At 74.3% G+C, this 12,209-nt stretch overlaps 1 protein-coding gene across 1 annotated transcript; it reads right to left on the reverse strand.

The window, feature by feature from the left end:
* Nucleotides 1-155: 155 nt before the first annotated feature.
* AXL (AXL receptor tyrosine kinase) lies at nt 156-9,386 on the reverse strand. The gene is made up of 7 exons (XM_075489962.1): nt 9,086-9,386; nt 7,300-7,501; nt 4,730-4,830; nt 4,478-4,661; nt 2,946-3,026; nt 2,746-2,862; nt 156-315 (listed from the first exon to the last, which is right to left on the reverse strand). Exons 1-7 carry the CDS (start codon nt 9,156-9,158, stop codon nt 291-293), a joined length of 783 nt encoding a protein of 260 aa, XP_075346077.1. The 5' UTR covers nt 9,159-9,386; the 3' UTR covers nt 156-290.
* Between the last annotated feature and the right edge of the window lie 2,823 nt (nt 9,387-12,209).

The following is a 12,209-nucleotide window of genomic DNA, read 5'->3' on the forward strand; positions in this document are numbered from 1 at the left end:
AGGGACCCCCACATCCAGCCCCCCCAGGGACCCCCCCATCCATCCCCCCAGCCCCCCAGGGCCCCCCACATCCAAGGACCCAGCCCCCTGGGGCCCCGCTGCCCCGGCCCCCCCGCTCACCGCCCTCCAGCGTGGCCATGGGCACCCAGTGGGTCCAGGGCGAGGGCCCGCGGGCGGCGCGGCAGGAGACGCGGGCGCGGTAGGCGGCGAAGGGGCGCAGCCCCTCGATGCGGTGGGCGAAGGGGGCACCGGCACCACCCGGTTGTAGAAGCCCCCCGGGGAGACGCTGCTCAGGTCCTCGTCCTCCCCCACCGCCTGCGGGGCCGCGGCAGCGGGGAGCCCCTAAGCCGGCCCCGCGGGCACCCCGACCCCGGGGACACCCCGACCTTGGGGACACCCCGACCCCGGGGACACCCTGACCCCATGGGCACCCTGATCTTGGGGACACCCCGGACCCCATGGGTGTCCCCAGTGGGGACACCCTGACCCCGTGGGCACCCCGACCCCGGGGGACACCCTGACCCCATGGGCACCCTGACCCTGGGGACACCCTGACCCCATGGGCACCCTGACCTCGGGACACCCTGACCCTGGGGACACCCTGACCTTGGGGACACCCCGACCTCGGGGACACCCTGACCCTGGGGACACCCTGATCTTGGGGACACCCCGACCTCGGGGACACCCCGACCCTGGGGACACCCTGACCCTGGGGACACCCTGATCTTGGGGACACCCCGACCCTGGGGACACCCCGACCCCGAGGACACCCTGACCCCATGGGCACCCTGACCCTGGGGACACCCCGGACCCCATGGGTGTCCCCAGTGGGGACACCCTGACCCCGTGGGCACCCTGATCTTGGGGACACCCCCGACCTTGGGGACACCCTGACCCCGTGGGCACCCTGACCCTGGGGACACCCCGGACCCCATGGGTGTCCCCAGTGGGGACACCCTGACCCCATGGGCACCCCGACCCCGGGGACACCCCGACCCTGGGGACACCCCCGACCCTGGGGACACCCTGATCTTGGGGACACCCCGACCCCGGGGACACCCCGACCCTGGGGACACCCTGACCCCGTGGGCACCCTGATCTTGGGGACACCCCGACCCCGGGGACACCCTGATCTTGGGGACACCCTGACCTTGGGGACACCCTGACCTCGGGGACACCCCGACCCTGGGGACACCCTGACCTTGGGACACCCCGACCTCGGGGACACCCCGATGGTGACGTCCCCGGCCACTCCCAACCCCTCGTCCCTGTGCACCCCCATGCACCCCTGGGGCAAATCCCCCCGGGCCCCCCGTGTCCCCTGTGCCCCCCTGTGTCCCCCATGTCCCCATCCCCCCATCCCCCCATGTCCCCCCCCCGTGTCCCCCATCCCCCCTGTGTCCCCCCCATGCCCCCGTCCCCCCATACCCCATGTCCCCCATGTCCCCCCCGTGTCCCCATCCCCCCCGTGTCCCCCATCCCCCCTGGTGTCCCCCCCATGCCCCCGTCCCCCCCCATACCCCCATGTCCCCCCCCGTGTTCCCCCCGTGTCCCCCATGCCCCCGTACCCCCCATGTCCCCCATGTCCCCCGTGTCCCCATCCCCCCCATGCCCCCCGTCCCCCCCCATTACCCCCATGTCCCCCCCGTGTCCCCCCCGTGTCCCCCACGCCCCCGTACCCCCCATGTCCCCCATGTCCCCCGTGTCCCCATCCCCCCCGTGCCCCCCCTATGCCCCCCCCATGTCCCCATCCCCCCCGTGTCCCCATCCCCCCCATGCCCCCGTCCCCCCCATACCCCCATGTCCCCCCCGTGTCCCCCCCGTGTCCCCCACGCCCCCGTACCCCCCATGCCCCCCATGTCCCCCGTGTCCCCATCCCCCCTGTGTCCCCCCATGCCCCCCCCATGCCCCCCCCATGTCCCCCATGCCCCCGTCCCCCCATACCCCCATGTCCCCCATGTCCCCCCCGTGTCCCCCCCCCCCCACCCCCCATGCCCCCCCCATGTCCCCATCCCCCCCATGCCCCCCATGCCCCCCCCCATGCACCCCCATGTCCCCCATGCCCCCCATGGCCCCATCCCCCCCATACCCCCATGTCCCCCGTGTCCCCCCCCGTGTCCCCCACGCCCCCCTATCCCCCATGCCCCCCATGTCCCCCATGTCCCCCCCCGTGTCCCCATCCCCCCCGTGCCCCCCATGCCCCCGTCCCCCCCATACCCCCATGTCCCCCCCCGTGTCCCCCACGCCCCCCGTACCCCCCATGTCCCCCATGGCCCCCATGCCCCCTATGCCCCCGTCCCCCCCATGTCCCCCATGTCCCCCCTGTGTCCCCATCCCCCCCCGTGCCCCCCCATGCCCCCGTCCCCCCCATTACCCCATGTCCCCCCCCGTGCCCCCCATGTCCCCCCGCCCCCCCTACCCCCCATGCCCCCCATGCCCCCCCGTGTCCCCATCCCCCCCGTGTCCCCATCCCCCCCCATGCCCCCCCCATGTCCCCCATGCCCCCGTCCCCCCCATACCCCCATGTCCCCATGTCCCCCCCGTGTCCCCACGCCCCCCTATCCCCCATCCCCCCATGCCCCCCCATGCCCCCCCCATGTCCCCATCCCCCCCATGCCCCCTCCACGCCCCCCATGCCCCTGTCCCCCCCATCCCCCCATGTCCCCCCCCGTGTCCCCCCCGCCCCCCTACCCCCCATGCCCCCCTACCCCCCGTGCCCCCCCCGTGCCCCCCCCGCCCCCCCACCTGCACGGTGCAGAGCCGCAGGGGGGTCTCCCCGCTGGCCCCCGGCTCCCAGGCCACCTCCAGCCAGCGCGGCCCCCCGCCGCCGCAGCCCCAGGCTCCGGGGGCTCTGGGGCACCACTGAAAGGGGGGGGGGGGGTGAGCGGGACCCCCGGGACCCCCCCCCCGGGCCCCCCCCCCCCCGGGGCCGGGCCCCCGCTCACCGGTGACGCTGGCGGTGCGGGAGGTGGTGACGCCGCGGGCGTTGTGGGCTTCGCAGGAGAAGGAGCTGCTGCGGTTCAGGCCTGGGGGGGGATTTGGGGGGGGGGGGGTCAGGGGGTGCCCCCCCCCTCCCCCCCCCTCCTCCCCCCCCCCCACTCCCCAGCACGGCTGTGGGGGGCACGGGGGGGGTGTACATGGGGGGGGGGGGGATGAGGGGTGTGTACATGGGGGGGGGATGAGGGATGGGGGGGGCACGGGGGGGGCATGGGGGGGGCATGGGGGATGGGGTTTTGGGGGGGGGTCAGGGGGTGCCCCCCCCCCACTCCCCAGCACGGCTGTGGGGGGCACGGGGGGGGTGTACATGGGGGGGGGGATGAGGGGTGTGTACATGGGGGGGTGTAAGAGGGATGGGGGGGTCACGGGGGGGCATGGGGGGGCATGGGGGGATGGGGTTTTGGGGGGGGGGTCAGGGGGTGCCCCCCCCCCACTCCCCAGCACGGCTGTGGGGGGCACAGGGGGGGTGTACATGGGGGGGGGGGATGAGGGGTGTGTACATGGGGGGGGGGATGAGGGATGGGGGGGTCACGGGGGGGTGCATGGGGGGGGGCATGGGGGGATGGGGGGTCACGGGGGGGGCATGGGGGGGGCATGGGGGGATGGGGGATTGGGGGGGGGGGTCAGGGGTGCCCCCCCCCCCCACTCCCCAGCACGGCTGTGGGGGGCACGGGGGGGTGTACATGGGGGGGGGGGGGATGAGGGGTGTGTACATGGGGGGGTGCAGGGGGATGGGGGGGTCACGGGGGGGGCATGGGGGGGGCTTGGGGGGATGGGGGGGTCACGGGGGGGCGTGGGGGGGCATGGGGGTCATGGGGGGGTCACGGGGGGGTGCATGGGGGGGTGCAGGGGGCATGCGGGGGGTCATGGGGGGTCATGGGGGGTCATGGGGGGGTGCATGGGGGGGTGCAAGAGGGATGGGGGGGTCACAGGGGGTGCATGGGGGGGTGCAGGGGGGATGGGGGTCACAAAGGGGCGCAGGGGGGATGGGGGGGGTCCCGGGGGGGTGCACAAGGGGAGCCGTGCCCAGGGGGGTGCAAGCTGCACTAAGAGGGGGGGCTGGGGGGGGGGGGGCCACATACAGGGGAGCAGGATGGAACCCCCAGACCCCTCAGCCCCCCCCCCCCCCGGCCCCCCCTGGGTCCGGCTGGCAGCGGGGGGGGGGGCGGGGGGGTGCTGGGGGGCTGCCAGCCGCCTGGGTCCCCCGGGTGACTCAGAGCGCGTCACCTCGGCCACCCCACGCTGAGTCACCGGGGCCCGGGCGGCACGGCCCCCCCCCCCCCCCCCCACCCCCCACCCCTACCCCCCCCCCCGAGCCTGCCCCCCCCCCCCCCCCCATCACCCCCAACCCCCTCTCCACTATGGGCCCAGCCCCCTATTGCCCCCCAACCTCCCCATTGCCCCCCCGAACCCGCATTGCCCCCCAGCCCCCCGTACCCCCGGCGCCCCCCCGTACCCCCCGGTGCCCCCCCCCCCTCACCCGGGACCACCAGCGTGGAGGGGGCGCGGGCCAGGGGGTCCAGCAGGGAATTGAGGGGGGGCCCCATCCTGCAGCCAGAGCAGGCGTACGGGTTCGGGGGGACCCCGGGCGCCGCAGCTGAGGTTGAAGGGGGTGTCGACCCCCACTCCAGGTCCCCGTGGCTCCTCCGAGAAGAAGGGCAGCCCTAGGGAGGAGGGGGGGGGTCAGGGGGTCGCCGAGGGTGCCCCCCCACCCATGGGTGCGGCGGCTCACCCGCCAGCTCCAGGTGAGCCTCGGTGGACAGGAGCTGCTCCCCGCCGGCGCGCGCCCAGCACTGGTAGCGTCCGGCGTCCGAGGGCTGCACGGCCGGGATGCTGCGGGGCACCGCGCCGTGGGGCACCCCGCGACGCAACGCGGGGCGACGCGGCACGGCGCGGGGCGATACGGCGCGGTACGGCACGGGAGGTGACGCGGCACGGGGCGATATGGCGTGGTATGGCATGGGGTGACATGCATGGGGTGACACGGGACGGCACGGGGCGATATGGCGTGGTACGGCACGGGGTGACGCGGCGCGGGGCGATATGGCGTGGTATGGCACGGGGTGACGCGTCACGGCGCGGGGCGATATGGCGTGGTATGGCATGGGGTGACATGGCATGGGGTGACATGGGATGGCACGGGGCGATATGGTGTGGTACGGCACAGGGTGACCGCGGCACGGCGCGGGGTGATACGGCGTGGTATGGCACTGGGGTTGACATGGACATGGGGTGACACGGGACGGCGCGGGGCGATATGGCGTGGTATGGCACGGGGTGACGCGGCGCGGGGCGATATGGGTGGTGGTACGGCATGGGGTGACATGGCATGGGGTGACACGGCACGGCACAGGGCGATATGGCGTGGGACGGCACGGGGTGACGCAGCACGGGGCAATACGGCGTGGTATGGCACGGGGTGATGCGGCACGGCTGGGGACATATGGTGTGGTATGGCACGGGGTGACGCGGCACGGGGTGACACGGCACGGCATGGGGAGATATGGCGTGGTATGGCACGGGGCGACGCGGCACAGGGCAACGCGGCACGGCGCGGGGCGATATGGCATGGTATGGCATGGGGTGACGCGGCATGGGGTGACGCGGCACGGCACGGGGCGATACGGCATGGTACGGCACGGGGTGACACGGCATGGGGTGACGCGGCACGGCGTGAGGCAATATGGCGTGGTATGGCACGGGTGGTGACATGGCATGGGGTGACATGGCACGGCACGGGGCGATATGGTGGGGTACGGCACGGGGCAACGCGGCACGGCATGACACGGCATGGGGCGACACCAGCACGGCACGGGGCGATATGGCGTGGTACGGCATGGGGTGACACGGCACAGGGCGATGTGGCACGGGGTGACACGGCACAGCACGGGGCGATATGGCGTGGTACGGCACGGGGTGACACGGCACCGTATGGGGCAACACAGCATGGTACGGCACAAGGTGACACGGCACGGAGCAACACGGCACGGCACGGGGCGATATGGCATGGTATGGCATGGGGTGACACAGCACGGAGCAACACGGCACGGCACGGGTGACACAGCACCGTATGGTGCAACACGGCACGGGGCAATACGGCACGGCACGGGGCGATATGGCGTGGTACGGGCAACGGCCAACACGGCAACAGGAGGACACGGCACAGCACGGCACAACATGGCACGGGGCAACACGGCACGGCAGGACACGGCACGGCATGGCACGACATGGCACAGAGCAACGTGCCACGGCAGAACATGGCACGGCGTGGCACGACACGGCACGGGAGGACACAGCATGGCAGGACATGGGCACGGGAGGACACGGCACGGCAGGCACGGCACAGGAGGACACGGCACGGCAGGACACGGCACGGCGTTTCACGACACGGCACGGGAGGACACGGCACGGCAGGACACGGCAACGGCATGGCACGACATGGCACAGAGCAACGTGCCACGGCAGAACATGGCACAGCGTGGCACGACACGGCACGGGAGGACACGGCGTGGCAGGACGTGGCACAGGAGGACACGGCACGGCACGACACGGCACGGGAGGACACGGCATGGCAGGACATGGCACGGCATGGCACAACGTGGCACGGGAGGACACGGACACGGCGTGGCACGACATGGCACAGAGCAACATGCCACGGCAGAACATGGCAACGGCGTGGCACGACACGGCACGGGAGGACACGGCATGGCAGGACATGGCACGGCGTGGCACAACGTGGCACGGGAGGACACGGCACGCACAACATGGCACAGAGCAACGTGCCACGGCAGAACATGGCACGGCGTGGCACGACACGGCATGGGAGGACACGGCATGGCAGGACATGGCACCGGGAGGACACGGCATGGCAGGCACGGCACAACACGGCACGGGAGGACCCGGCACGGCACGACCACGGCACGGGAGGACATGGCACGGCAGGACACGGCACGGGAGGACACGGCATGGCAGGACGTGGCACAGGAGGACACGGCACGGCACGACACGGCACGGGAGGACACGGCATGGCAGGACATGGCACAGGAGGACATGGCATGGCACGACACGTCACGGGAGGACACACGGCATGGCAGGACATGGCACGGCATGGCACAACGTGGCACGGCAGGACACAGCACGGCATGGCACGACATGGCACAGAGCAACGTGCCACGGCAGAACATGGCACGGCGTGGCACGGCACGGCACGGGAGGACCCGGCACGGCACGACTACGGCACAGGAGGACCCGGCACGACGCAACGCGGTCCCGGCCGTGCCGTGGGGCGCGGCGTGGCCCACACTGAGCTGGCTGGTGCCCAGCCAGACGTCCTCGCTGAGCGGCACTTGGGCCCTGGTCGCTGTCGGCCAGCTCCAGCGGGTGCCCGTCCCCGCCGCCAGCCCATCTCGGGGGGCTCGCCGGCCCCCCCGCACCCGGCACCGCAGCCGCACCGTCTTGCCCAGCGAGGAAGGTGACGTTGGAGGGGTTCTCCAGAACGACAGGGCTGGGGGGGGGGGGGGGGGGGACGGACACACCTCAGCGGGGGTCCCATGGGACCCCCCACCTCCCAGGACCCCCCCCACTGCCCCTGGACCCCCCCCCCACACGCCCCGGGGCCCCCAGCAGGACCCCCGCTGCCCCCCAAGTTGCCCCCTGCTCTCTGGGACCCCCCCCGCCCCCCCGGGACCCCCCCCGCTGCCCCCCAGATCCCCCCCTGCCCTCTGGGACCCCCACCGCCCCCCCGGGACCCCCCCCGCTGCCCCCCAGGATCCCCCCCTGCCCTCTGGGACCCCCACTGCCCCCCAGGACCCCCACTGCCCTCTGGGACCCCCCCACTGCCCCCCAGGATCCCCCCCTGCCCTCTGGGACCCCCACTGCCCCCCAGGACCCCCACTGCCCTCTGGGACCCCCATCACCTCCCAGGACCCCTGGCAGGACCCCCACTGCCCCCCGGGACCCCCCCACTGCCCCCAGGACCCCCCCCTGCCCTCTGGGACCCCCCCCGCCCCCGGGACCCCCCACTGTTCCCCAGGACCCCCCCCTGCCCTCTGGGACCCCCACCGCCCCCCGGGACCCCCACTGTCCTCTGGGACCCCCATCACCCCCAGGACCCCCAGCAGGACCCCCACCCCCCAGGACCCCCCCAGGACTCCCCCCACCCTCTGGGACCCCCACTTGCCCCCCAGGACCCCCCTCCCCTCCGGGCCCCCCCCCCCCCCCGCGGCCCCTGGGACCCCCTGCTCCTCCTCAGGCCCCCCTCCTCCCACCCGGGACCGGCTGCCCCACAGCCCCCCCGAGCACCCCCCAAGTGCCGGGGCGGGGGGGGGGGGGGGGGATCTTGCCCCCAACAGAAGGTTTGGGGGGGGGCCGCGGTGGGGGGGGGGGGGGTTCGCGACGGGGCGTGGGAAGGGAAGTGGGGGGTCACGGCCTCGCCACGGGGCCCCCCGCTCCCCCGGGAGCCTTCAGGCATCCCTGGCATCTGCCCCCCCCCCCCCCCCGGCCCCCCCCCCCGGGGCCGGGGTGGGGGGGGTCCGGGGGGGCCCGGCCGTGGTCACCGCACCCCCCCCGCCATAACCAGCCCCAGATGTTCTGGCGGGGACGGCGGGGACGGGCGGTGGCCCCGGGGCGGGGGCGGGTGGGGGGGGGGGGGAAGGAAGACAGCGTGGCCCCCCCCCCCCCCCCCCCCTTTCCAATGACCCCCCCCCTTCTCTGCTGGGGGGGGGGCCGGACCCCGCTATATGGGGCAGGGGGGGAGATGGGGCGGCCCCGAAGCATCCCCCGGGGAAACTGAGGCACGGCGGGGACCCCCAGGAGACCCTTCCTCACCCCCCCCCCCCCCAAAAGGGGTCCTCCCCACCCAAAGGGTCCCCCCGAAAGGAGCCTCCCCCCCCCCCCAGGGCCCCCCTCGGAAAAAAGGGGGTGCCCCAAACGGCCTCTCCTCCACCCCCCCCCCCACCCCAAAAACAAACTCTTCTCCCCCCCCCCCCGCTCCGCCAGCGGGACCCCCCCGCCGCATTTGGGGGTCCCCCCACCCGGGACACCCCCACCCCCCCCCCCCCCGTCCGTCCCGGGGACCCCCCCCACTCACCGGGCGGGGCCGGTCCCGAGCCCAGGGCGGCGGCCGCCAGCAGCGCCAGCAGCGCCGGGCCGGGCCCCCCCATCGCCCCCAGCGGTACCGGTAACCGGGAGCGGCAGCGGGAGCGGCACCGGCACCGGGACCCAGCGGGAGGGGAACGGAGCCGCCCGGCCGCGGTGCCGGGACGGGCAGGGGTTAAGGGGGAGGAGAGGAGGAGGAGGAGGAGGAGGAGGAGGAGGAGGAGGAGGAGGAAGGACGGGGATGGCGGAGGAGGAGGAAAGTTTTTGCCGGGACGCACCGACCGCGCCCGAGGGGGACGGGGGGGGGGGGCGGGGGATGGAGCGGGGAGGGATGGAGCGGGACCGGGGGGAGCGGGACCGGGGGGAGCGGGACCGGGAGCGGCGGGAGCCGAACTGGGGGGGGGGGACCCCAAACGGGGGCCGGGGGGGACCCCAAACCGGGAGCGGGGGACCCCAAACCGGGAGCGGGGGGGACCCGAACCGGGAGCGGGGGGGATGGAGTGGGGGGACCCCAAACCGGGACCGGGGGGAGCCGAACTGGGGGGGGGGGGGGAATGGAGTGGGGGGACCCCAAACGGGGGCCGGGGGGGACCCCAAACCGGGAGCGGGGAGGATGGAGGTGGGGGGACCCCAAACCGGGAGCGGGGGGAGCCGAACTGGGGGGGGGGGACCCCAAACGGGGGCCGGGGGGGACCCCAAACCGGGAGCGGGGGACCCCAAACGGGGACCGGGGGGAGCGGGACCGGGAGCGGCGGGAGCCGAACTGGGGGGGGGGGACCCCAAACGGGGGCCGGGGGGGACCCCAAACCGGGAGCGGGGGGAGCCGAACTGGGGGGGGGGGGACCCCAAACGGGGGCCGGGGGGGACCCCAAACCGGGAGCAGGGGGGACCCGAACCGGGAGCGGGGGGGATGGAGTGGGGGGACCCCAAACCGGGAGCGGGGGGAGCCTAACTGGGGGGGGGGGGGACCCCAAACGGGGGCCGGGGGGGACCCCAAACCGGGAGCGGGGGACCCCAAACGGGGACCGGGGGGAGCGGGACCGGGAGCGGGGGGAGCCGAACTGGGGGGGGGGGGGGGAATGGAGTGGGGGGACCCCAAACAGGGACCGGGGGGGACCCGAACCGGGATTGGGGGGGATGGAGTGGGGGGACCCCAAACCGGGAGCGGGGGACCCCAAACGGGGACCGGGGGGGCTGGACTGGGAGCGGGGGGGCTGGTCCGGGACCGGGGGGACCCGAACCGGGAGCGGGGGACACCGAAACGGGGGGGGGGGGGGTTGGAGTGGGGGGACCCCCAACCGGGACCGGGGGACCCCAAACCGGGACTGGGGGGGCTGAAGCAGGACCTGGGGACCCAACTGGGGTGGGATGGAGTGGGGGGACCCCAAACTGGGACTGGGGGGACCCGAACCGGGACTAGGGGACCCCAAACTGGGGGGGGGGATTGAGCGGGAAACGGGGGGACCCCAAACAGGGGTCGGGGGGGAAGGACCGGGACGGGGGGGGACCCCGAAACGGGGCGGGATGGACTGGGGGGACCCCAAACTGGGACTGGGGGGATGTGAACTGGCACGAGGGGACCCCAAACTGGGACCGGGGGCCCCAAACTGGGACTGGGAGGGGCTGAAGCGGCACCCAACTGGGGTGGGGTGGGATGGACTGGGGGGACCCCAAACTGGGACTGGGGGGACCCCAAATTGTACGTGGGAGACACCGGCGGGGGGGGGGGGGGGGGTCAGGCAACACTAGGAGCCCCCAGCCCTACCCTGGCAGCCCCCCCCGGGGGCGACCCCCCCCCCCCCCCCCAAAGGGCCGGGGGTGTCCGGCCCCCCCCCAAAGGGCTGGGGGAGGAGGCGGGGGGTGGGGGGCACCCTGGCATGGGGGCGGGGGTGCTTCCTCCTCCCTGTCTCATACCGAAAGGGGAAGGGGCCGGCGGGAGCAGCAGCCCCCCCCCCCCCCGGGCCCCCCCCGGGCCGGATCCGGCCCCCCCCCCCCCCCCCCGGGACTTTCGGTTATTTTTACCCCCGGCCCCAGTTCCTGCTCCCCGAGGGGACCCCAGGGCCCCCCCCCCGCAATGGGGGCACCCCCCCGAGGGGGGGGGGGGGGGCGAGCGGGGTCCCCGGGGGGGGCACAGGCCCCAGGGAGCCCGGTCCTGGGTGTGGGGAGTTTGCACGGGCTCAGCGTCTCCCCCCCCCCCCCCCCCCCCAGCCGGGGGGGTCCTGGGGTCCCCCCCAGCCCCCCGCAATGCCCCTGCGATGCCCACGTGCAACACCAACGGGGCCCGTGCAAGGCTCACGCCCCGTGCAAGGCCAGTGGGCCCTGTGCAAGGCTAGTGTACCCCGTGCACGGCTAGTGGGCCCCGTGCACGGCTAGTGTGCCCTGTGCAAGGCTAGTGGGCCCCGTGAAAGGCTAGTGTACCCCGTGCAAGGCTAGTGTACCCCGTGCACGGCTAGTGGGCCCCGTGCACGGCTAGTGTGCCCTGTGCAAGGCTAGTGGGCCCCGTGAAAGGCTAGTGTACCCCATGCAAGGCTAGTGTACCCCGTGCAAGGCTAGTGTACCCCGTGCACGGCTAGTGGGCCCCGTGAAAGGCTAGTGTGCCCTGTGCAAGGCTAGTGGGCCCCGTGAAAGGCTAGTGTACGCCGTGCAAGGCTAGTGTACCCCGTGCACGGCTAGTGTACCCCGTGCAAGGCTAGTGTACCCCGTGCACGGCTAGTGGGCCCCGTGCACGGCTAGTGTGCCCTGTGCAAGGCTAGTGGGCCCCGTGAAAGGCTAGTGTACCCCGTGCACGGCTAGTGGGCCCCGTGCACGGCTAGTGGGCCCCGTGCAAGGCTAGTGTGCCCTGTGCAAGGCTAGTGGGCCCCGTGAAAGGCTAGTGTGCCCTGTGCACGGCTAGTGGGCCCCGTGAAAGGCTAGTGTGCCCTGTGCAAGGCTAGTGGGCCCCGTGAAAGGCTAGTGTGCCCTGTGCACGGCTAGTGGGCCCCGTGAAAGGCTAGTGTGCCCTGTGCAAGGCTAGTGGGCCCCGTGAAAGGCTAGTGTACCCCGTGCACGGCTAGTGTACCCCGTGCAAGGCTAGTGTACCCCGTGCAAGGCTAGTGGGCCCCGTGAAAGGCTAGTGT

The sequence above is a fragment of the Mycteria americana genome, unplaced genomic scaffold (genome assembly GCF_035582795.1).
Source record: "Mycteria americana isolate JAX WOST 10 ecotype Jacksonville Zoo and Gardens unplaced genomic scaffold, USCA_MyAme_1.0 Scaffold_43, whole genome shotgun sequence".
Taxonomy (NCBI): Eukaryota; Metazoa; Chordata; class Aves; order Ciconiiformes; family Ciconiidae; genus Mycteria; species Mycteria americana.

Bases quoted from the DNA above. Each gene is read 5' to 3' on its own strand.
- AXL (XM_075489962.1), bottom strand. From the start codon at position 9,158: ATGGGGGGGCCCGGCCCGGCGCTGCTGGCGCTGCTGGCGGCCGCCGCC. The intron at 2,863-2,945 runs GTGAGCGGGGGC...CCCCCCTTTCAG, and splicing joins CCGCACCGCCAGCGTCACCG to TGGTGCCCCAGAGCCCCCGG. The intron at 316-2,745 runs GTGGGGGGGCGG...GCGGCCCCGCAG, and splicing joins TGCGGCTCTGCACCGTGCAG to GCGGTGGGGGAGGACGAGGA.